General features: G+C 38.6%; 1 protein-coding gene across 1 annotated transcript; it reads right to left on the bottom strand.

The window, feature by feature from the left end:
- Nucleotides 1-994: 994 nt before the first annotated feature.
- RRP15 (ribosomal RNA processing 15 homolog) lies at nt 995-24436 on the bottom strand. Its single transcript, XM_085326083.1, has 5 exons — nt 24317-24436; nt 21395-21669; nt 19345-19442; nt 18214-18415; nt 995-1909 (listed from the first exon to the last, which is right to left on the bottom strand). The coding sequence occupies exons 1-5, from the start codon at nt 24378-24380 to the stop codon at nt 1763-1765; spliced, it is 786 nt and encodes a 261-aa protein (XP_085182209.1). The 5' UTR covers nt 24381-24436; the 3' UTR covers nt 995-1762.
- Nucleotides 24437-25895: the final 1459 nt, after the last annotated feature.

The following is a 25895-nucleotide window of genomic DNA, read 5'->3' on the forward strand; positions in this document are numbered from 1 at the left end:
TTCTAGTAGTTGAACAGTTATACAGATGTCTAACCTTCAGAAGCTGGGATAACCATATGTCAAACTCTGTGGTTTTGCCACTTGATATTTTGGGTGTATGCCTTCATTTGTGATAATAAATATCAGGCCACAAACTAATGTCTCCTCAGATATCAAGTATGTTTAACACTCAAAACAGCTTGAAAATCTAAACATTTCTGCAGTTAGCTTTGAGTTCTCCTCAAAGAATTATGCTACAATATATACCAGATGAATAGGCTAGTGATAACACAACTATTGCCAGTTGTTAGGATGAGTTTCTCTCTACGATTTTGTAGCTTTTATTCTGAAATACACACAAATCTCATTCTCCTCCCATCCACAAATGCATTAGTTTGAAAATCTAAATCCACTGTCCTGGGACACATTTCAATGAAACTGAAAGGGTGAAAATTTAAGAGCAAGTCACTCCTAATAGCATCCTACATATAACCAAGTACAAAGAGAAGTCTATAAACGACAAAACTGTAGAATCAGATAGAATAGTATTATGTATTTTAAATATCAATTAACAGGCAGTAAAGCATTATCTTTATATAGTAAATGGGGAACTGAGATAGTAAAGTTAAAAGAAACTACACAATATAAGACAATCAATCTGAAACAGAGAAACAAACAGAATTCAGCCCCAGCTTCGCATTTAAAACTCCTTAACCACAATGTTATTCCTTCTACATACTGTATATAATGTGCTTATATATAATAAGTAGTACTACATATGTTAACTTCTGCCTTTTCACAACCAGAAAACCAGTTCGGAGAAATTCCTGTAGTTTAAACAAAGCCACTAGTGTTGTATCTTCCAAAGTTTTGTACTCTCACAGTACACACTGAGAAGGTCTTTTGTTAAACCCTTTAATGATCTAGAGAATTAGCCTTATAGTTGACTAAACCAAAAGATGCATCTCATAGGTTCAGTTTCTTACTGAAAAAAACAGAGCGCCAGAATTCCAAATGGAGCAACACTAAATACAATTTTATTCAGCATTGCTAGAATCATCTCTCCCCAAAATAAAAACAAGAGCAATGACTATTGTTTCCTCTCTTACCAGTCTATTAAGATATATAACTTCAGACTTGTAATGGAAATAAAATATATATACAAAACCAATCAGTAGAGTCAAGTCTCTCTTTTTACAATTGTATTTCCGTAGTTATCTCCATTCAAACTAACGTTCCAAAAGCAGAACTATCACATTAATGGCTACTTTTCTTTATTATCTACAAAACCTTTTCTGGCCAAAGTAATAAAGACTCTATAGGAGTCCGATAAATTTACAAGGTGACGGCATTTCTATATTTATTGTAAGCCATTTCTATTGCGAATTGCTAACAACTTTTCAAAGTGCAACACTGATTTAGAAATGCAGGCGCACTAATACATCAATTGCCATGACTAATGTATAAACTTTTAATGACCTTGGCAAAAATCTATCTTTCATTGGGCAGGTGCCACTATTTTGACTGTACAAATGTTTTGGAAATATGTTGAAAATTATACATGTTTTGGAAAAATATTTCAGGATTTCAGTATAGTTAATGAAGCTGTATTAAATAAAAGTTTGAAGTGGAGGAGAAAAGGCACCCCAAACTTGTGCGAGTCTCTACTTTCTTTAAAAAAAAGGAGAGACATCCTCCAAGTGTTGTACATTCACAGAATGTTGACTTTTTATCCAAACAAAGAAGATAAAACATTATCTTGAATGGCTTTCACTTTCATTCATCAGTCACTGTCTTGTTTCAGACCATCTCCTTGTTCAGTATTGCTCTCTCCATCACTCTCTTTGTCCCAGTCTTTCATAGATGCTCCCATCATGAAGTCATCACGGAGTATATTCCATTCTGGCCCCTCTTCAGACTTCATTTCACCCTAAATGTTTGAGGGGAAGAGAGGGAGATGAGATGAATGCAAAAAGGTGGCAGTGGAAGATGGAAGTTCTTCAAGCAACAAAATTAACGTCTTACACTTTCAAAATTTGTATTGACAGACACACTGAGGGCTAGCTATTTATGCAAATTGATGTAGAAATATGGAATAGAAAATGATGCTAATAAGAAAACTTTTTAAAATCAACCAATAAAAGAACATGGAAACAAAATAATTATTGCTCACGGATGAAACAGTCAACCTTGGGCATGGCGTCTTTTATTAAAATCTTTCTTGGCAATCAAAATGGATTCATGATATCATTTATTAACCCCCAGGTGCTGCTTCATTAGAACAGTTCTTGGCATATTTCTACAACACAAATATGGATTTAATAAAGGCTTAAAAACCCAAAATTTAATATTTAACATATTTTGCGATATGTGAACCAAATCCCCTTTATGTGGATTATTACCTCACTACCTGGGCTTGTCATATGGTGCAAAGCTGCCTCTAAAAGAAACTGAAAGTTGATCTACACTCAGCAAGCCAACAGCACCTTATTCCAAATTTCCTACTTCTTGAAAGTGGACAAACTGAGGCCACACTACATGGACTGGTGAATAATAAAGAAAAGCAATAGGAGCATAGGTTACCATTGAAAACATTGCTAGGCTGCAGTTCTTCAAAGTGACAGAAGGTATTTGGGCAGTGCAACAGCCCCATCCTGTGGCAACAGTTTTAAAGAACACTGTGAAGTAATTCCTACATTCTTAATGTTACATGTCTTTATGTGTAACATTTCCCACATTCTTAACGTAGGAAAATACTCTGTTCCATAAACTGTTCCATGTACTAAGAGTATTTCAGAGGTTTAAGCCCTCGTAGCAAAACATTTCTAGGAAACAACATGGCTCAGTGTCCAGTAAAGAAGAACCTTTCTACCGAACAGTAATCAGATGCAGTGGAGAAAAAATAATTCACTTTTGCAGGGCTTTGCAAACAGAATTGTACAGGCATCTCAGATAGTGAGGGCTTTTCCCGCTCTCCCTGCTCAAAAGAACAGGATTCAACTGACTCACAGTTTAAGTAACTGCCAGCCCTGATGTTGGATGGGGATAATCCGTTTGGCATCCTTCTGCGTTAGTACTGCTTGATCAGAAAGCAGTAATTGAAACAGGAATGCCCCTCAAAGATGTCTTTGCTGACATTGCTTTGACTACTAGATGCAAAAACTGTAGTAAAGGGGATCGCTGTAGACTTAGTTCATGCCTTTTCTTTGTAAAGCATACCCATAAGCAATGACTGTTCTGTTTCCATGTTCTTTTTTCAGCTGGTTAAAATAAGTTTTCTTATTATAATCAATCTGTACTCCTGCAAATATGCAATACATTAGAACATATTAGGCTTATATTCAGGCAGTCTCTGGGAGAAAGCAGCATAAAGAATTAAACAGCAAGAGAAATAAGGAATAGAAAATGCAGATCTATCACTATAAATCTAACACAACATAACACACCAACAGAAGCTATGTGAGTGCAAGAAGTCTGCCAGACAAGACTTATTTTTAACAGCCATTCAAAACAGGAACAATCATTTAGAGATGTGACTTGCTCTACAGTTCTTTTAAGATGATTATTCTCACAAAATAGGATAAAGATGCTTGTACTGTGTTGGATTGTTTTCATCTCTCAGCTGCTCTCATTAACGCCTCTTCCTAAGGGTAACTCTCTCTCATCTCCAGCAGCAATAGAAAAAAATAACAATACCCTTCTTCCCCAGGACAGCAGCTCCTATCCACTTTCACTCTTGCAGCACTTGACTTCAAATGCTATACCCAGTAAAGGCTGAAAGCATCTAAGGCAGAGTAATCAATAAACGGGAATTAAAAGTGGAAAACATAAGGTCCCTAGAGAGACCTTAGAATGTCCACGTGGGAATAACCTGTATCAGTGGAAATGCCAGTACTACAATGAGGGACAAAAACAAAAATACTCTGTTCTTGTAACTGTATTCTAGTTGTTTTATACTACATTCACCTTTTCAAAGAGAGACCAAAAAGATTACTGAAGTCAATCAGTCTTTTTTCTTTAAAAAAAAAAATAGCCCTCTTAAAAATTATCACTGTCTAAATGTGGCAGAGTAAAACTTGAAATATCCAAATGGATATCCAGATATCTCTTTTCATTAAAAAAAATCTATTTTTTTATCTTCTTCCAAAATGTAAAATAATAATCAGAAAAAAATAGAGACACTCCATGATTTTCCACACATGTAGACTTTCTTTTTTTTTTTTTTTTAAAGAAGAAAAAAGACAGAAGCAGTATGTTATTGTCAACAGTGACAAGGAAGTGTTCGAACTTAGAAAAGCCCAATGCTCATGCTCAAATTCATTGTAATCTTATATTTAGCAAGAGATTAGTCCTGAACAACAGGACAAAAGCAGGACCTCAACAAAAGAGGGATGCTGATCCGACACAGCATTACCTACTACGTAATGTGGCGCAAAGTTTGAACAGAGGTTTACATAAGCACTAGGGAGAAAGACAGAGGCAGCATGCCTATGCCTGAAAGATGGAGATTAAATGCTTGAAAGCAAATATTTAACCAATTTTAAGCATGCTGCCAAGTGAATGAAAACTCACATTTAGTATCTTTGTTCTTAACTCATTTACTGCTCTATTTTCCCCTACAATAAAAACTACTCTAGTTTTCTGTATCACAAAAAATTCCTAAAGTCTTAACAAAATATGCAACAAGACTCTATGTATAATTAACAATTAATTCAACTGTAATATCACTTCCCAGCTTACTTTAAGAATGTTAATGTATTTGGCTTTTCAATGCCATAATCTAGTTCATCTAAATAAAACAAAACTGATTCTTGGCACTTGGAAAATAAACTAGCTTTCATTCCATACAACTACTTTGAGTTTCCAGTCAGCTGTTCATCCACATCTCCCACATTTCACTACAACACTGAAGTCCCCTTTGAACATCCCAAAATGAAAACAAAACAGGCTACATAAACATTAGTGTGTGCTGCTAAATAAAGTGGGATCCCTCGAGCAAGATAAAGAGTGAAATACTCTCCTCCTGCTTTAAAAATACATTTGAATGGATTAATTCCCTGCCTGAAGGTGCGATAACCTATTTTAAAAGGCATAGGAGGTAAGGGAGAAGCAGTTCCTCAAATGTCTCAGAATTTTTATCACTGATATAGGGTGATGCATTGTTGAAGTAAGTTGAAGTAAGACAGAAAACAACTTGATGTTGTGGATACTTTAGTGCAGATACTCATTCGCTAAGACAGACTAGCAGTCAAATTGAAAAGAGGAAAATAAAAATAGACACTACCTTGACTGCTTGGTGTGTCACCTAAGCTATAACAGCATCAGTTCAATCTGGCACAGCAAGTGTCTGAAGTGGGGACATTCCTCCTAAACTGATTCTGCTTTGAAGACATACCTGCAAAAATCTGCACCAGGAGAAGATGACCTTTATTTCTTAGATAAGTCCTAAGAAAACAAACAAAGCTCAGGGCTGACACACAGAGAAAACTTGCTTGCAGGATGTGTTCTTAGGATCCAGGCTGGAGCTGTCTCCTAGATGCTTCTGAAGTAATTGATCTGTGAAGGCCCCATGGCACCAGCAACAGCTACGTAACCATTCAGTTCGAAATACTAGAGCTAGGAAATTAAATAACTTTGTGTTGGCCCGTTCCTTTTACCACAGTAAAAGTTTGGAGCTACGTAATTCACTCTTGCTAAATGAAGTCACAGTAACCATTCCGAACTGAGATTTACCAAGTGCAACGCAGGAGCTGCTGCAGAGTGCACGGGCGCTTCTGAAAGCTACTGCCCTTGTAGCAGAAGCAAACGTGTAACTGCACATCAGCTGCATCAGTCTGCAAACCAATGCCCTAGCTCAAACCTACCTGCCTTGAAAGCTTAAGTCCTATGTGTCTAAGTCACACTACATCGTCATTTCCCTCTGCTGCTTTACTGGGACAGCAAATTCCTAAAACCAGAGCGGCAAATTTTGCCAGAGCTTTTCAGAGCCCTGTCTGCAAGTAGACAGAAGTCCTATACTGCTTCATAGTATTAAAAAATATGTCTGAAAACAGGACATAGATTAAAAACAGCATTTTACTCTGCTTTCCCCCAACTTGCCACTTTAACATACCTCAGTTTCTTCATGTGCAAAACAGAAAAAAATACCTACATTCCCCTACAGTCTATCTGTAACTAGAAGACACAGTAACTGTGGGGTATTAATAAATGAACATTTTTCAAAACTAAGAATTACAACCAGCACTCTGGGCTCACATGCCTTCGATCCATATACAGGATAAACTGCCAGAGCTTGCAGGGGCATCTCTCTTTACCATCACATACAATAAGCGTTTATTTGTACCTGTCAAGGAAGGAATTTCTAACATAAATATCTCCAAAGCAACAATTTTAGAGTCTTGAGAAAACATTTCCAACGTGTCTAATTAATTCGAACTGCCTGCCCAGTTTCCTCCATTTTGCTCAATACAGCCATTTGAGAGCTTCAAATACAGGGAGGCTTTTGGTGACAACGAAGGAGCTGAAAATGCCTTCTCACGTACATCTGACAACTGCCCTTTCCTAGCAGCCTGCACCTTTCTGCAAATGACTATTGCTATTCTGCAGCCCCTTCCCAAGCAAGCTGGTTTAAAACCTCCTCAACAGAACCAGTGCAGGGATGCCAGGAGGTCTGTGAAGCCTCCATATGGAAGCACTGAGAAGGGGATGGACGACAAACACCATGAACAAACATATTACCCTGAGACGTGTTCTCAGGCATATCCAGCTTCCCAAGCTAAGAGAAAAGCTTCCACTAGGCTGCAAGAAATAAATTATAAAAAAATGCAGCCCCTACTATCTAAAACAGCTATTTAAGTAGAAACTGAGTGTAAAGACTTTTATCAGAAAAATCGTACTTTGGTTTAATCATTAGCACTGCTCGCAGCTTTAACTGATTTGAATGACAATATCATCTCAATTATAAGCCTTATCCTGAAGGGACAAAAAGCCACAAGCCTGAAAACAGCGACTACACTCTACACCTGCAACTATCTTGAACCTCTGAGCCAAAGTTTCATACCAACACATTTACTGGATTTTGGAAAGCATTTTCAAACTCATGGAATGCACAATTTGCACAACAGAGGTCTCTTCTGCTCCAGTAACTCTGCAAATCAGTTATTCCTTAAGGTAAGAGTCATTCAACACATACTTACATCTCCTCTCTAAACGAGGAATTTGAGTGACTAAACTCAATTGCCTTGGAATACTTAAAGTGACACTATACTTGTGGATATCAACAGCAGCACAGGAGATTTATTCACAGTGTGAACCACAGGGTCTCTTGTGTACACAAGAAAACATACTAACATTTCTAGTAAACAAACAGTTTTTTTTTTTACAGTGTGTTTTGAATCCTGCTGTTCCTGCTCAAACGTCTTTGCAAGTAAAGCACTGGAATTATTACTACAAGACAATGGAAGCACAACAAACATTGATTTTCGTTTCGAGCACAGCCAGAAGACCACCCAGAACTTAATGACCCGCATGAGGCATCTCCCCATCCTCACATCCTCCTTTGGGGTTTACTACAACTGGGAATGTGCGAATGAGAAGGAATGTTTTGGGTTGGCATGCAGAGGCTTAAACACACACCAACCCATGAAAGGTCAGAACTGAATTACAGAAATTCTAAAAATAAACATTCATTTGGACTTAAACAAAGAAGAAAGACCGATAACATCATTATTAAATACTTAACTACAAAGAAACATAACAGAAAACACTTATGAGAGCAGATTTCTTTAACCCTGATCCATTAGAAACCTCATAAATTGGTATTTCTGCCAGAAAAAAAAAATCTATTTTAAAAATTCAAGTGCAAGATGGGGCCCTTCTGAACACAGGAAGTGTTGGAGTTTTCAGTGTTTGCTGTGCTCCAGGTTCTGATAGCAACCATCTCACAAATCCTTCCACTACACAAGGAATTTTACTGCTCACTGCTGCAAGATAATGTCTGGCCATACTGGCATTGAGATGCTCATTACATCTGTTTTTAAGTGATGATGAAAGGTATCAAAGTTTTACTACAGGGGGATACTCACAGCAAAAGCCTTCTATTTGTTGTTCCATATAGTACCGTACCCCTTCCAGAATGCATGCATCTATGCACATCACTTTTCAAAGGAATATAATCGACTTCAAACCTACACAATTGAAACAGAAACCTCAAAGGTGTTTGAAGAAATATAGTAAGACTATCTCCTTCCAACTCGTGACTTCACAGCCACTTATGCATTTCTCCCAGCCACCCACAAATGAGTACTTTTTAAGTAGGTATGGAACAGAAGTTACTTCACAGCAGACCGCAAATTATTACAGAAAAGATACAGACAGAAAGAACACGTTCCTCATACTAGGTTATCACTTAACACATTTGTATAGCAAGTTTTCAGATAACGTTTTCAGTATGCCATATCAGCTCGTTTTCAGTCACAGTCGTTCTTTTCTTTTGTAAAAACAATCATCTCCATCTATGTTTTCACCTTCACATTTGCAATGCTTAATTATCAGCAGTTACACCACCAGGAGTGAATCACTCCCTAGCATATGACCACTGCTGTCTTGGTATTCACTTGATGCCCCAACGCTTTTCTTCATCTACAAGTCTCCATACAGCTTGCATCCACTTGAACCACAGGGTCCTTAGAGCAAGGACAATTTTGATACTGTTTGCACAGCACCTAGATCAAAGAATTCTTTACACAAAGACCCAATCAGCACTGTGGTTAAAAACAGTCTCTGATCAAGATTTTTATACTTAAACTACTACATGTTATACTTCCACTCCTTATCAGAAGACAATTTGTATAGAAAGTTATGGTATTCAAAGCACTTGAATCATAACCCACACTGGAACAGGTTGCCCAGACAGCTTGTGTATCTCCCTCTCTGGAGATATTCAAAACCCACCTGGACATGATCCTGTGCAATGTGCTTTAGGTTACCCTGCTTGAGCAAGGGGGTTGGACTAGATGATCTGCAGAGGTCTCTTCCAACCTCAACCACTGTGTAATTCTGTGACAAACCCTTCTTCATAAACTATGTAAGGTTTAAGGTAGCCACAATGCTTCACTGAGAATCTTAATCCTGACCTAAAAAAAACCAAGGCTGTTCTTTAGAAAGAATAGGTTTTTCTAATGCAATCTAACCCCAAGCCTCAGCTAAGAGCAGTCTGCCAAATCCTTTTTATTTCATATCAAAAACGTGAGCTAATATGGGTTAATAACCAACAGCAAACTTGCATGGACTCTGTCTTATTGGCAGCTTTCATCAATACTCCTAAAAGGAAAACAGTGAATGAAGAACCTCTCTATTTGGAAAAATGTGATTCAAAGTAAAGGAGGGAAGAACTTACTATTTCAGCTCAGAAAGGAACTCTGCACAGCTTTCCACAAGTGATAAAATGGTTTCTATCAGTTAATTGGTTCTACATTTCTTTATGTGTATTTCCTGCAGTAACAAAGAATTATGAAGTAAGGATGAGCTCTCACCCTGCATGTTACCTAGACCCACAACATTCTTTTTGCAAGTCATCCAGTTCCCCAGCCCTTAAACCGTACCTGGAAGACATGTATGTGATAAAGGTTATTTCCTACAGGTGATGCTCTAACCATCCACTGTTTTTCATCACGATTCAGCAAGAGGTAGAGCAAAGTGAGCTGCAAAAGATTGTCTTAAACAATGAAGGCTACAGTAATGACAAAATTTCGTCACTTCTAGCACTTAAGAAGTTATCTCGTATCTGATTAGGAACAAGTGGGACAACAGCCTCCTCTTTCTGATTCAGGACTTCCACTTGGGTCCTGAAACAAATGCAGTGATCCAAAAAACTGGGGAGACAGAAGAGGAGTAAAAAATACACAGTGAATTAACTTTTGCATATTTACTGAAGTCTGTATAACTACTAAGCAGCTTAACTGGTTAAATTCTCCTCCAGATGTTTTTTTAAAAGCAGTTTAAAACTAAGAAAGACTATACAACATACCCATGATCCCAATCTCTTATCTTACCATCAAACTATCTTTTCTCCTCACTGCCTACCCTTCCTTCTCCTTCAGAGTTTCTGCACAGGTTTTTCACAATGCCTGCTGAAGCCAGGAAAGGTCATACACAGAACACTTCAAAAGCAAATGGAAAAGAGGTCAGATCTTTAAAGGACGACTTTTTAGTATTACTTGCAGTAACAGTATGTTCAAAAAGCAAATAAACAAAACCAGAAAAAATAAATCACCTTAAATATCAGTTTAAAGCTGTCAGTGAGTTTCAGAAACAGTCATTAAAAAACAAAATTCTTCTATGAGGGAAAAAAAAAGTCAGCAACCCTCTGCCATTCTTCTAATTTGATCCATCACTCCTGAACTCTAGCAAGATAGACAGAAGAGTAGGTGTGCAAAGAGGCCATTTCCAATACACATCTTCAGCACTCTGGAAACCAGAGTATTTTATACCTTAATAAAACTTCAAAGTAAGGGAATCACTTTTCAAGGTAATTTACAATAGAAAGTGCTTAAATGGGGAAAACAAACTTGTTCAGACAGACAAACATCACCCTTCGTTACTTCCAGAAGAGAACTGCTGCTATACAAACTTTACGAAAAGTTTAGATATATTTTCTCTAACTACATTTACTCAGGAATAGCATTGGTTGAAACTCTTAAATTGACTCAGTTACATAAGTCTATAAGCAATAACCAGAAGTACTTAATTATTAATTAGTGGAGTTCAGTCAGTGGTCAGAACAAACTTTGGAGCAACCAGGTAATCAGCTGTTTGATAGTTAGGGAATTTTGTAAATAAATATTTGAAATAATTGAGATTTGGAAAAAGTGAAAGGTCCCCAGAAGAATAATGACCTGAAAGATTCAAAAGGAACAGGAAAAAAAAAAAAAAGTTTCCCCAGCTCTACTGACTTTCACATCTTAAGCTATTACGCCTTCAGTCAGTAAATCAGTCACAGATTAAACTTAAGACAAATTTCCATGAAAAATAACTCTGCAGATCATAGTTTTAGACTTCAATAAGGCAATTCTAATAGGATTAGACATTTTAGGTGTCTGTGCATTGTGTAGTTACAGGAAGATCAAAAGATGATCACATGTACACTACAAGATGCACAAACATAACCCTCCCTGTGCTTGTTTTAGACATAGTTTTGCTGAAAAACAGCCTGGCAGCATCATCTGGGAAAAACAGGGTAATACCACAGTTGCCCATGCACTCCTGATCAAACAGGAAGGCAAGTTATTCTCAAATACTATAGCTAGAGCTGATAGAGCACTCTTAATGTTTTCTAACATTTCAATCATTAGACCTGCATTCAGTTATAAAATTGCCCATAGTTCAACTCCTTCAGGCTGAAGTTTTCCAATGAAGTCATCTGCTTCAGGCTGAAGGTTTTGGGGAAATCTGAATTAAAAACACAACCTTTCTCAAGATGAGATTAACCTAAAACAACAGCTCTAAGGAGGAAAAAAGAAAGAAAAATGGATTTCTTATATATATTCTTTTCATATCCATGAAAACTTTCTGTCATTCATTTTTGTGACTTAAATATTAAGAACTTATTTTGCAGTTGGAAATGTGCCTTTTGCGATCTTCACGTACATCTTTGCAGATCTGGGGGGATTCCCTCACTCCAAACCTCAGGTCATATATGTTCAGTATAGATATGCGAGGCATTCAGCAATTAAATTCTCTTTAAAAAAAATCTGTTCTCACTGACCACATACTATCTACATCTCTTAAAAGACTGCATTAAACTGGACTGTTCACTGATCATGCTGACAACACGGGAGCAGGTCATCTTTCTGCACAATTAGTTCGAAGGGTCACTCTAGCGTCAGGCATCAGAGCGTAGGACTGAACATACGACATGCTTAATCCTGCACTGCCATGGGAAAGAAGCTGACAAGAACACAAAACATGAAAAGGATAAAGAAGGTTCGTGTAAAGTGAGCAAAAACAACCCTTTTTCCTTTCTGACTTCTAATTAAGTATAACAGAAGAGAGGCCAAAGGAGACTGAAGAGTAGAGTAGAAGGGGAAACCTGGAGATAAGGACACAGGGAAAAGGAAGGTGAACTTGGTGAGATACTGCTGTTACTCAGCCCTCGCTCCTCTATTCTGGAGCCGAACTCATACCATCAAGGTCTCGACATCTAACAATCAGACACACGTAACACTGGCAAAGACGAACATTTCCATGTAACCAGAGATGCCTGTTACCAGCTACGCTGCTAACTCAGATGATAGGGAAATGAACTTCTACATCTAAACATCCAGTCCCGCAAAATGACCCAAATTGGCTGAGCGACTGTCTTCTTGTGAACAGATTAAAAAAAAAAAAAAAAAGGTTACTAACAATAAACTTTTAAAACCATACAACTAGCCTTTACCTTAAAGAATGTAAGGAAGTTAGGATACAGCAATCTGATGGTAGCCTGTACAATATTTATCCACACAGATTTAAATTAGAAAATTAGAACACAATGTGTAACTGAATAATTAACAACTATTGAGACAAAAACAAAAAGTTACATTAAAAACACCCAAGCATATAGGAGGTGGCCTTCAAGACAGTATACACATTTGGGAAATATAGCTACAAATACAGGATTCATAAAAAAATCCAAATTAAAATTTCTGTGCATGCAGTGGGAAGACGCTTATTAAATTCAGGAGAACAAGTCTACTCTGGTTACAGCTGAACTAAATTAATATTTGGCTGCCCCTTCCAATCTGCTGGAATACATGTGTGTAGTCACTCTTTCAACCAGTCCTGTGATGTCAGCACACAACAGTTGTAGTAATAAACTACTACTACTCTTCCAATCTACAATGTCATTATCACCTGTTGAGATAAAAATTTCCTTTGAAGATTAAAAGAGGTGTTGGTACACTTTACAAAAGTTGCTAGGAGAAATCTATGCTTTCAATCACACTTCAGAAATAAAATATTTCCTACAGCTGGTTGAAGCAGTTGTTCGCATTCTCGTCCATCCAAACAGGTGTATGGATGAAAATAATCAAGCTTTTTACATTTCTGTACTATGGAAACTGAAAAAAAAAAGTAGAATGACATGCCAATGGCCACTACTTATTGCAGTTGTGAGAAAAAGAAGGCAGAGCCACAGGTTTTAAACAGATCTAACTTTTCAACTGGAAGATACACTTATATCCTCATCTAACTCGACAAATAAAAGCTCCCATTCCACTTCTTGCAATCCCAGCATGATCAGTCTGAGTAAAAGTCAGAAGTGCAGCACTTCTGTCCTTGAACAGTCTTGAAACTACCACTTAGAACTGAAACATTTATGGAGTTTTAAAATGTTATGAATAAAAAAACCATCTACAGCCAACCTGACTCTAATCATCTGCACTTTACTTAGTTATCAAACACCATGCTCATTCATAAAATACACATTAGTCAGAAGAAACTCAGCTAGAAAATTACTTCAATTCTCAGTCCAGCTTGAGAGCAAGCACTGTCTTATATGACTAACAGGCAATGTGAAACAGCACTTGCATTCTTTTCTGCCAATCTTTCCTCCTCTTAATAAATTATTTTAGAGTAGATACTATTTAGACCAATACAACAATTCTTTTTTCTAGCTACTATCTCAGCATGAGAATCAAATTGTACTTCTATAGTCATACAGTCAGCAGTAAAGTTTATAAAAAAAGTAATCTTGCAAGGTTTGGCTCATAGTAACTGAAGCAGAATGGAAAATCTTGCTCTTGTTTCCACCATTTAAATGCTCTGCAGTAGATTTGGAATGAGAAAACTTACAAGTTCAAACAAACGTGGGTAATTCAGAAGATTCAAAATTAAAGGTTTAGGAGTGCAGACTATGCTTATCACAAAGAATATTTGTAATTTTCACTCCAGCTATTTATTTTATCATCCACTAATGTTTTACAGGGATCAACACAAATGATAAGTGAAAAGCCAAGAATAAGAGTTTTTGGTGCTTCTGCTGACACCACGTAATGAATGACCCTGCTGGAACTGACAAGCAGCGAGGGAGAAGAGTTGAGTGTGCCCTGGGAATGTTAACTCTAAATTGCTTTGTTTTCATACAGTTAAGATTTCAGTCCTCATATAATTCACTACATCTGTCAACATGTCTCTACAGGTCTGAGAGATCAGAAGTCTCATTCAACCTTGGAAGCAAAGTTACTTCCTTAAGCCATAATACTAACAGTGCCCAGAAATTTGTTAAAGATACTTAAAGCATCCCTTGAGTCTAATCTAATTTATTGGAGTCTTGGACTTTCATTGGAGCACTGGGCTTTCATTAAAACTGGAATATGTTACGTATATTAACATAACCTGAGAGTAACAGGTATGAGAACTGAAATTAGCCTCACTACAATCACATACTAAAATCTATCCTTGAGACATACCATGGTAAGAAAAAGAAAAACTCTGTGTAGGAAGGGAGTTTCTTGTTTCTCTAATTAAGGATTAAAAATAGAAAAGGAGGTGCTAGAGAGCAAAATATTTTCCTAATAAGGATTTATCACAATCTGTAATTCATTATCATTCAACTTCAGATCACCTGTTCCAATTAGTTCCAGCTCAGGTCAGATGAACAGCTGACAGACTACAGAAAAGAAATTAGTCGTCTCAGAGCCAGTATAAGAAAGAATTGTCCATGACAAAAATGTCACCTATCTTAGGTCCTGTGATGTCATTCAGAAGCAATTGTCTGAAAGGTTATTCAAAAAGAAAGGAATTTATCTCCATAGGAAAGAAAAAAAAAGTACAACAGAGCTGCACTGGGGCAGTGCAAGGAACCGCCACCACCAACTGCTGTGCTTCTTCTATGGTCATAAAGCTGACTTCAGCCTGCAGGACTGGAAAGACAGCATCTCTGATATATACATTTTTTTAAACCAGTAGATTAAAAATGCATTTCTTAAGGAATCTTACAGGTGAGCAGTCGCAAGATACAATCAACACATATTGAACTGAAAACTGGCTCTATAAGGATTATGTTAAACAAGACCTGAAATGCCTTCCATCTCCTGACAAATGCTATTAAAAAAGAAAAAAGAAAGAAACACAAACAACAAACCAGTGGTATTTTTAAATTATTGCATTCTTCTCCCACATCGAAAGGTTTTCAGATGAGGGCAGGGGAAGGGAAATCAAATGATTTTACCCAGAGGCAAGCACTGTGTACAATACCTTGGAAAAAAACAGGGAAAAATATTACACAAGTCAGCTGGCTCAGCAAGGATTAAGAAATACCTTGATAAACAGTTAATGATATGAAAGACAAAGCTTTTGGCACTATCTCAGAAAAGTAATTACTCTCGTCTGGGCACACAGAACCTGAAAGAGGGCAATAGTTTCAGCTGGAAAAATAAGTTTTTTACAGCATAATACTCTTTCTTTCATATCTGTACTGGCTGTTTAGGCCAATGGCTAAAAAGCATACAAGATCCCCTGCAAGGACACAGGTTGTCTGTTTTTCCCATTAACAGAAGAAACTAACATAAAAAGAATTTTAGAAGTTGGTTGTGCTAAAGTGAAGTATCTCTCTCAATGCTAGAGATGGGCTTTTACAGAGCACATACTTTCTTTTTTATATGCATATATATATACACACACACGACTAAATAAACCACCACAATAGAGCTTTATAAGGGATTTCTTCAACATATTGGGAAGAAGTCATCACCCTTTAAAAAACATGGCAGCAAATCTTGCACTCATATACCACCGTAGAGAGCGAAAAAAAGTATTTGACCAGTCTCACAAATACAGTTGGCTCCTTTGCATAACACAAGGCTTGGACAAAGAAAGGTTTGCTTTCACTGGGAAAACTTTATTCTCCTATTTTTCTTGCTGACTGCTTGTTTTACGTGGGTGGGGTAGTATTTTTATTGTTCTGGACTGTATTTTAATTGATGGCAGGGTGCCTAGAGTTTGGGATTGGCATCTCTTCCATTGTTTATGTTGAAATAAATAAATATGTTCTTTCTTTAAAAAAAAAGTACACCCTACTCAAGTGCTAAAACCAAAACAGGCGCTACAAAAATAAAAAAATCAACACAAAAACAAAAAAATCCYACACCTTGGTATGATACAAACAACCTACTGGACTCCTGCTCTAAGAAATTCACTAACTCTTCAGAGATCAGCCTTACCCCTGCTTCCCACCCTCTGAAAAACCCACAAAGACCAAGAAGCAAAGATACGATGCAGGAAGCCAGCAGTAGTGTTCAGTGGCAGATTGTACAATTTTGAGGAGGAGACTCAAGATCGGATTTTGGCCTCAACCTCAGGCATCAACAAGCAAGAGAACAGGAGCGTGCTAAACTGGTAAGATGTGTTCTCAAGAGAAAATAAGGTGGATTAAAACCAGCTTGAAAAAAGTTCTTAAAGAGTTTGGTTCAGCACTGAATGAAGAGTCACTGCAAAAGGAAAAGGAGAAGAGGAGGGTGGTCTATATGGGCAGACATGACTATTCCAGAAAAGCAAGTATAGCTTTAAATTCATGACAAAAAAACTCTCAGGTTTGAAGTTTTTTTTTTTTTTTTTTTTTTTTTTTTTGGGGGGGGGGGGGAACACGACAACATCACTTCTCAATGCTCAAAAAACCCAATAACCAGTCAGTATCCAAAGCATTATTTCTCCAAAGCACTTGAATGCAAATGTGCTGGTACTGATGCTGCCAAAATCAAACATTTGTTCTAGAGTAAAGAAATATTTTAAAACTGTATTTTCTGGCCTAGTAATTAGAAAATTATCCGCTAAAATTTTACACACAAAAAAAAAAAACCTAATTTTTGCTCAGCTATTCAGTCAATGTCAGTCTGCCACGGTTTTGCAGCTGATATACAGTTCCCATGGTTGTTACGTTAACAATCCTGACCAGCCTTTAACAGCAGTAGTAGTAGTAACAGGTACTGCCATTACTCTCAAGTTCTTCTGCTATTCCCGAGGAAAAAAAAAAGAAAAAGAAAAATTAAAAACCACCCCCACACATGCACAACCCCCACCCACCCAAACAAGCAAGCTGGAATTATTTAAGGAGAAATAAAGTGTCAGCACCAAGCTAAATTGTTCTCATTATCCAAAGAATTTAAAAAATACTTTAATATTACACTTGCATGAAAAGTCTATGAGCTCTTCATGCCAGGCAATGTTTCAGCATGCTCCCCAAGTGCACACAAACAAAAAACATATGACAAACTGTTGTCTCCCAACTGATTAAAGTATTTCTTCTTGGCACAGAAAAGCACTTAGTTAACTGCTGTGAGTCTGGGCCAACAGAAGTATTCCACCCACTACCAAGCACAAAGTTCAAACCTGAACACAAATACCCTTCAAAAAATGGGCAGCTTCTGAACCATGAGAAAGAACAGGTCTAAGCAACTTGTTTTTAACTCCGAGCTACTTGATGAGTTGAAAGGACCAGTAAAGAGTTGGATGAGTCCCACAACATTGTCTTTCTCACTTGAGCACATTTGGAAAAAGTAAAATATGTTAAAATGCTTCTTTCCAAAACATCGCATCAGCAATACAGCCACACCAACTAATGTACACAGAATTAGGAGAAGAAAAATCCTATATATAATGTTTAATATGTCTCTTAATAGGCTGTCATTATAGTTTCTTTCCATTGTAAGACAGTTTCTTTCCGTCATAATGTTCACTTGCATGGCAAAGCCTTTCAGTTGCAGATACCATAATCATTCAGCACAAGGGAGTTTCAAATTCCCAGAACTGTGCATATACCCAAGTTGTAAGGTCCACTATATCATCTAAAATCCAGTTACCACAGGAGATATCAGGCCTTTTACTGTATTAAAAGGCTATTAATTATTATTGCTTAAACTGCAAATTTCACAAACCTGCTACAGTCTAGCAGATTCTGTTACCTACCTTTGTACCAACAAAGTCCAAGATAAAGCCCATTTTTCTAACTTACTCTTTCTAAACACAGCTAAACCTTATTCATACACAAGACTCGATGTCCAACAAGATAGCTTTCACAGTTCTGTATTTTGTTACTCTAAAGAGTAAAAAAAACATGCTCAGAAATACTTAATCCCCAATTGGCTCCAAAAAACCCCAGACACTTGGATAACAGCTGTTCTAGAGAGCAGGCATATTAATGGATAAAAATTATACTGGGAAAAGATCCCATATGAGTTATTTCAAAAAGATGAAGCCTACCTGTTTACTTTTCGTGGCCTTTCCAGAGGGATTCTGGTTTCCTTTAGCACCTTCCATGCTTCGTAGAACATTGATGAAGTCTTTCTTTGAAACAGATGACATCAGCTTAGCACGTTGTCTGTCAGACCTCCCAGCTTTCTTCACCTTCTCATCAACGTTCTTTTGGTGCATCCTGACAGCATTAAATAACTGTACAACACCTCTGGGATGGGGAAAGAGGAGGGAGAAACAAAAACAGAAAAAGCCACCACTTGTTACTTCAGGCTGCCTTTACAGAAGTGAACTTTCTACCAAAGCTACCACTCAGCACAGATGCTAGAAGGCTTCTAGCTCCAAAAATAGTTACTTAAAACTTCAACTCAGCTAAGAAGTAACATTCACTACAAGGTAAGTGGATTTCAGTTTTCAATCTGCCTTCAAAACTACTGCTATGAACTAGTAACAAATTACTTAAACGCACCTGGGGTCAAGGCTCATGCACTTTAACTCCGTAACTATTCAGACCCTGCTATAACTACAGTACATTGTCCCAAAACTAATGCAAGTGCATATGCCATCCCCAAAAGCAGGTTACTCTTCCTACAACTAGTTGTTCAATTCCTTAGACAGGACATTAAGAACAGCATAAGCAGGGGGACAGGGCAGAAGAATAAGTCCTGTAAGGAGACAAGCGTGTGCAGGCACAACACAAGTGAGGTGTTCAGCTACTTCTTTGACATCAAGCCACTGTAATTTAAAATAGGCAACTGAACATCAGAAAAGTGAGTCCAGTGAAAAGTGTATGGAGAAGACAAAAAAAATAAACACAAAAAAAGCAATCGTTCTGCATTTTTAAAGTATAAAACTAACAAAGTGAGGTGCTGCAGTAAAGCACCTCTGCTAAGCAAATATTACATTCTTGTCTAAGTTGTTATGCTTTCATAAAGCTTCTGAAATCTTTTGCTGAACTTGATACTGTACAATGCAGACCTGTATATAAATCACTCGGCTCCCGCTAGTCACTTCTTAAGAGTTCAATCTGATTGGAAACAGATTACCTATGCAGGCTTTTTCCCCCTTTTTTCCCTCCCTTTAAGATAATATATTATTTTTAAAAAGCATTCGAAAAAGAAAGAAAGAAAAACCTCTTACCTCGTGGCAATTCTCTGAAGATTTCTCTCTCTGTCTCTGTCTTTGACAACATCTGGCTTCACTCGGCACATCATTTCCCACTCCCGCTTTTTATCGAGCTGTGTTATAAATATTGTTATGTGAAAGAACATGGAGCATTTGAGAATGTAGCATGCTCTGATGGAATATGTAGCAAGACGGAAAAAATGATAAATCAAAGCTCAGTTTGCTTGGGGGTAAGGGGAACTCCAGAATGTTTTTATAGGGCTGGACAATGGGTCTGAGGGAAGTTTCTAGCACTGACACAAAAGGGGCCCCTATCAAATCTCAAACAATCATTTGCCTTTATAACAAAAAAAGATCAGAGTCACACCACAGTGACACCTCTGGCTGGAGACAAGCAAAAGGAGTCTAGGGAAAACCCAAACACCTTCACACTGACTGCTAGGGACAAGGGAATTACTTAAAGAGAACTTTCAACCCAATCCTCCAAGCCTTCATAAACTGATCATAGAGCAATTTATACACAATAAAATCCTGGACCTATCAAGACAGGCATGTCACATTTGGGGCCTCAAGAACTTTACTTCCTCTGCTGAATTAATCATGACACAGCTTTGTGATCAACAATGGCACGTGGCAAAGACTACAAAAAATAAAACCCAAACATGAAAAGGAGTACCCACTGGAGAAGCACTGCCTTGTAACAACAGTGATCAGTTTGGTCATTGAAACAATGAGCTTCAGAACAGGAAAAATCATTTTTCCCAGTATTTTCATTGGACACAGCAATGCCAGCTCTATATTCCCATTACAATAGTAGAAAGTTCTATTTCCTCAGCCCCTGCTTCAGGAGTGAGGCAACGATGGTGAGTTTTTTTTTTTTCTTCCTTCTAACAATTTAGCAGTGTTCTAGTCATGGCAACGTTGCATTAAGTCTGTGTTATACAAAAAGTCTTTCATGGAATTATAAGAGTCCTTATCTTTACAATTCCAGGCAGACTACTACAAATACATGAGTTTATGACCATGCTTTGGCCTTTGATCAAAAGAACTGCCCTATTCTAGCTTCCATCAGCAAGAAATTAATAAAAGGCAGACTGTTTTCAAGATATTTTTAAGGTTGAACAAATCAGTTTAGAGCCTTGCAGCCCACCTCTGCTTTGCAGTGCTCGATGAAACCATAGGTAACCACAAATGAATAAATGCCCTACTGCAGTCCTCTGTATTTAAAAGGCAGGCTATGGCCTAACCACAGTATGTCCCAGACTATCAGATAGATAAGCTGGTTATCCCATTAAAACAGAACTGGTAAGAAGACACATTAGAAGTAATTATATATTTTTAGCCTAAAAAAAGACATCAGTAATAGCCTGGAATTCAACTTCCACCAAAAAACACACAAACCACTTAATTGTCAACATAGTTTTGTTTTCCTCATAATGGTTTCAGAATCGTAAGTAATTGAGAACATGGTCATAGTAATAAAAACTGCTATTAGGAAAATCAGTGAGGGGAGTAAACATAGTGATTCACAAGCATATAAAAGATTACTGTAATTTCAAGCCAGAGGCCTTTGATTTTGGAAGTCATACCAGAATTTAACAGAAAGCAGTTTTCTAGCCTTTCTTCCTCTCACCTTCTATGACAGAAAGACAGAATAATTTTCACTTGTAATGCCCAAAAAGGCATTTATGCCCTAGATTAACAGTAGCCATGAGGAGACTGAGCTTCAAGCAACTGCTTTTCACTTCCTAAACAGCAAAAATACCATAAGCTGAGAGTAAAACTGACTGCAACAGTCCTGCTGCCAAAGATGAGCCTGTATGATGGCCCAGAAAAAAAACAGTAAGGGTAAAGGCCTTACAGCATGCCTGCCTGGAAGGTCAAAAAACACAAGCTACTTGAGATCAGGAAGAGACTCCAAAATTGAGGGAGCTACTTGAGATCAGGAAGAGACTCCAAAACTGAGGGAAAACCTCTGAGTGCTCTCCCAAATCTCTGCTTAGGGTATCCTGAGCACATCCTCATCTGACTGTGATTGTACAGGGAAATACTTTGTCTTTCTCACCTTCCTCCTCTTCTCCAATCTTTCCTGTTTTTCCTTTTCTCTTTCTTTCTCCAGTTTTTTACTCTTGGCCAAGATGATGGACTTATTTTGTGGAATCTTTTTGTTGAGCACTTTTGCCATGGCATCTGCCCAGCCTGCACCTGGGCCAGCTTTCGAACTCGAAGGCTCTTCCAACACATTGCCAACAGCTGCCGTTTCATCCTCATCATCACCCTCCAGGGCTTCACCTCCTGAAGAGTAGCTGTCTTCAGGGAGTCCTGAGCTTAACTCAGAACCTAGGGAAAGAAAGCAAAAAAGGTATCAGAATTTCTTCTTTCTAGTGAGAACCCACCACTACTTGAATTTCCTCCATGTGCAAATGTTACCAGAGTTCAGGCCCATGCATTGCTTGCTGTTATATCTGACTCCTCAAGACAGTGCCCAAGAAAGTATGCACCACAGTAATGAATTTATTAGAAAGTATACAGTGCAAGTGTTTGCTCCTCTCAGCGACTGAAAGCGACTGAGGTTGGGTAAAAAGGATTGAGTAAAAGGGATAAGACAGCCTTGGTAATTTATTATTAGATGAACGAGTATTTTGATGATTCAACATCAAAATCTAGGTTTCTAATAAAAGATTTCAGTACAAAAACCCTATAAATTGTATGCATACATAAATACGCAAACACATATTTATGAATGTATGTATGTCCATACATACTTGCATACAAACTGCAACACTGACACCTAGTGTTTAAATGCATATAGCCAAACCTGAACGTAGGGTGGACATATCCTACAAAAAAAACAAAGCTTGCTCAACAAAAATAAAGCCAGTAAAATATGATCAACAAAGCAGAAAGAGTACACAGAAAGAGAACACCTTGTGAATTAAGACAGTTGTCAGGTATCTCAAAAGTAGCCAGAGGCACTATGCACGCATAAACACTCAGATTTCATTCCTCCACCTTCTTAAAAGTGCAAAAGAAAGCAATAAAAATATTGGACTTTGGAATCACACAAGAGCAATGTTCACATGAGAGAACAGCCAGCCAGACATAAACTGAAATCTCCATAAGGAATGTTCTCTCATTAGTCTGCTCAGTGGGTCAAACAGCAAAAGTAAGATCTTCAGCTGTGAGGGTGATTAACTGGAATGAGCCTTGCTCAAGTTTAGGATGTACTGAAACACATTTGGCTGTTTCAGAGGACCCATCTTACCACATAATGAAAAAAAGTACATACAAGTGTCCTGACATTACTAGCCACCATTCTACTAATACTTGTATCACTCACACATTTTTAATCAATTATTTTACATGCACCTTCAAGTCCCTGAAGCAAGTGACAAATAGAATCAGGCTGGGTACTGACTATACAATCCCACCAGCAAGGAGACAATTCTCCAGTGATCTTGACATATTAGTTGACTGGTTTTAGTCTATCTATCTAACACTCTCACACGACATGAGAAAAAATATTTTAAAATCACAATGTTATGTTCTACTGAATCTAGCATTTTAACATTTTTAACATTGTTTTTTTTAACTACCACCATTTAATTTCCTTTATCAACCAAACTGTTAAGAGACAGAGATCAGGACTGCTTGAAATCTATTTTCCATAAACCTATGCTGACAGCATTACTGATAGTCTTGTCTTCTCTTTCATTATTAATCAATTGTGCATTTATTTACTTTACAAGCATAAGCACAATCTGTGGCCATTCTAACTCATTTTGCTGCCTTTTCCATTTGTCTTTTTGAATCAGCAATAAAACAAACTAGCAGCAAACCAATCATGTTAACTAATTTAAAACTAAGCCTCTAAGGCCCAGACATCAGAGGATGGGAAGGCACTTGGTTATCATTATGAAAAGAAGCAAGGCTATACGTTTATATCACATATGCAGAATAGAAATACTTACTGAATACTTGTGGCTTACATATACACACATATACAGTATGATAACTCTACCCTTAACTGCTTTAGCACTTTGTGTTCATATTAGACTTTAAAGTACAAATATGGTCATGATACACAGAGCAAGAATTACTGGGTTTTGTAACAGCCCTTACTATAAAAGGGAATTCTAGAAGTGGAAAATTCATTCAACACACTCAGTCACTAAAAGCTGCGTTGTCTTCACCCTATATGTCTCCATACCCTGATTTCTGAAGTCAAAATCAAACTGTTGGATGCACAGAAGTAGATCCACAGGTAACAAAACTTGACAAGTTTTCAGCCCCATCCTTGTCTGTACTAGAATATCACCATCCTGTTTTAAAATTACGAATTAATTCACATTTGTGGCTTCCTATACATACCAAATCTAACCTCTGCCTGAAGTCTGAGCCTGAACTCCGCACACTGTTTAGGAACAACTGCCTCAGCCATAAAAACCACTACAGGCTTGGAAAAAAAGAAGGAAAGTTCCAAAAGCATACATTAACTTTCTTCTTTATATCACTGCCTCAGCCAGTAGAGCTAGCTAGGAGGCTAATGCCCCAGACCAAAAACACCGCGGAAGACGAGCAGGACTTTGACCAGTTACAGAAAGGTGAACAAGGCCTCCACAAGCAGCCAGACATATTTTGAGTATGTCCGATGATCCCTCAAGAAAGGACGCACACGTACGCCAAACTAACGTAAACTTGATGAATTCTCTCAGAAGAACCACTTGGAGCGATGTTCTGAGTTTCAAAGGTTCACTCTGGGCACAGTTTCAATATAAAAAGCCCTGATTCTGCGCTGGGGAAAATTACACACACCTCCACTCGCTCAGGGACCCGCGCCGGCCAGCCAAGCGGCGAGCACCGCCCGCCGGCCACGCCGCGGCAGCTCGCTCAGGCGAGCCCCAGCGGCGAGCCACGGGCGAACGCGGGCCCGGGGAGGGGGACGGGGAAGGAGAAGGGGAGAGGGAGCCCCGCGCCCGCCCGTTACCGCTCTCCGCCTCCTCGCTGCCCGCGGCGCCCCGTCCACGTGGGCCCGCCACGGCGGCCGCCATGATGAGCGGGGCGCGCGCTCGCTAACCCCTTCCGGCGCTCCCCCGCGGAGCCGCGAACGCGGGTTCCGCCTCCCGAGGTTCCGGGCCGCGCGGCGGCGGCAGGTCCGCAACGCCCCGCGCGGAGCCGAAGTCAAGTGTAAAGTGCTGGAGCTCGTAACGCGCTGCTGAGGTGTGATGTAAGCGGCAGCGCCGGCTGCCCCTGACCCGCACGTGTAGACAGAGGCGCTGTGTACGCTGCGCTCCCGCGGGAGGCCTGTGCGCGGCCGGCGGCGTCCCCGGCCGGCGCCCGGCGGGAAGCGCTGAGGAGGCGGGAAGCGCTTGCGAGCTCCTGCTCGGCGGGTGCCGTGAAATGCCTCCCTCCTCATGGCAGGGGGGTTTGTGTGTGTGTGTGTGCAGAAAAGTAGGTTATCCACGGTGTGTAGGAGGAAAAAAAAAAAAAAAAAAAAAAAAACACCTACTGATCACCCCGTCACTCAGTCTGATACCGCTGTAAATAGGTACATTTTCAACTAGTGCCATGAGCGCCAGTTAAAACACCCAAATTATAAAACAAACAAATCTTCTCAAGCAATTTCTCACTTAAAAACGTTTTAACCTAAAGCAACGAAAGCTTGTTGTCACAAACTACTGTTACTATGCCGCTTCAATGTGCTGGTAGAAGTGTGGCGGTAGACGCGAGCGCAGGTAGTGAGGCCTCGCAGGAGATTTGCTCAGGTGGCTTGTTGTTTTTAGTCATAGTCATTCAGCCAGTTTGTGTGGATCGCTCTTACGCACATTCGTGGCACCCTAGAGACACGGTATGCCTAAATATATATTAAACTAAGGGAGGCTAGCTCATGTTGTAGAGGAGATGCAATGCAATATCGAATATATAATAACATGTAATAATATTATTAATGCTCTCACGGTGATGGGTTGATTTTAAGATGACATTGCTGTTTTTTAAAGCTCAGTTATTATATGATCATGCCTTCGGAAGAAAAAAAAAAGCATAGAGGAGAAAAATGTTACATGTAGAGCATTCTTCACTATTTTGTGGGTATAAAAACCTTTAAAATACTGCTTAATTTCTGCACCCTGCATTTTTGCAAATAAATATTTCATTTGTTGTTGCTATCCTGCATAGTCAGTGATTCGTATCTTTGTACTTCTGTCATTCGTTGTTTTTTTCCTGATGATGTGTGTGGCAGCCAACATAGCACATTCTTTTTGCTACTGTAGAATCAGGTGGAAAAAAAACAGAAACTGAAGAGAGATTAGAGAGCCAGAAATTATTACATGGCTCAGGAAACTGATTTACAAGAAAAAGATTAAAAGGGATAAATATGTACTTGTCGGTAAAGTGCCTGCTAAGAACAAACCCTGTTGGGCTTATTGTTTCTCTCACAAGCAGTCCTGCTAAGCAGAGCTTTGTGGGAAGATTTCTGTCCAATTCATTGTTACAAGCAAAGAGAAATCCTGTGTTGAAGAGTTTTGGGTCTCTGCTGTGCTCTTCAGAGGAATATGCATAAGTAT

Source organism: Rhea americana, unplaced genomic scaffold, assembly GCF_003343005.1.
Source record: "Rhea americana isolate MKP2758 unplaced genomic scaffold, rheAme1 scaffold_127, whole genome shotgun sequence".
NCBI lineage: Eukaryota > Metazoa > Chordata > Aves > Rheiformes > Rheidae > Rhea > Rhea americana.

Excerpts from the sequence above, each read along its gene's own strand:
- RRP15 (XM_085326083.1), bottom strand. The coding sequence starts at position 24,380 with ATGGCGGCCGCCGTGGCGGGCCCACGTGGACGGGGCGCCGCGGGCAGC. Across the intron at positions 21,670-24,316 it reads CAGCGAGGAGGCGGAGAGCG|GTTCTGAGTTAAGCTCAGGA; the intron begins GTAACGGGCGGG and ends TTCTTTCCCTAG. Across the intron at positions 19,443-21,394 it reads GATTGGAGAAGAGGAGGAAG|CTCGATAAAAAGCGGGAGTG; the intron begins GTGAGAAAGACA and ends TTTATAACACAG.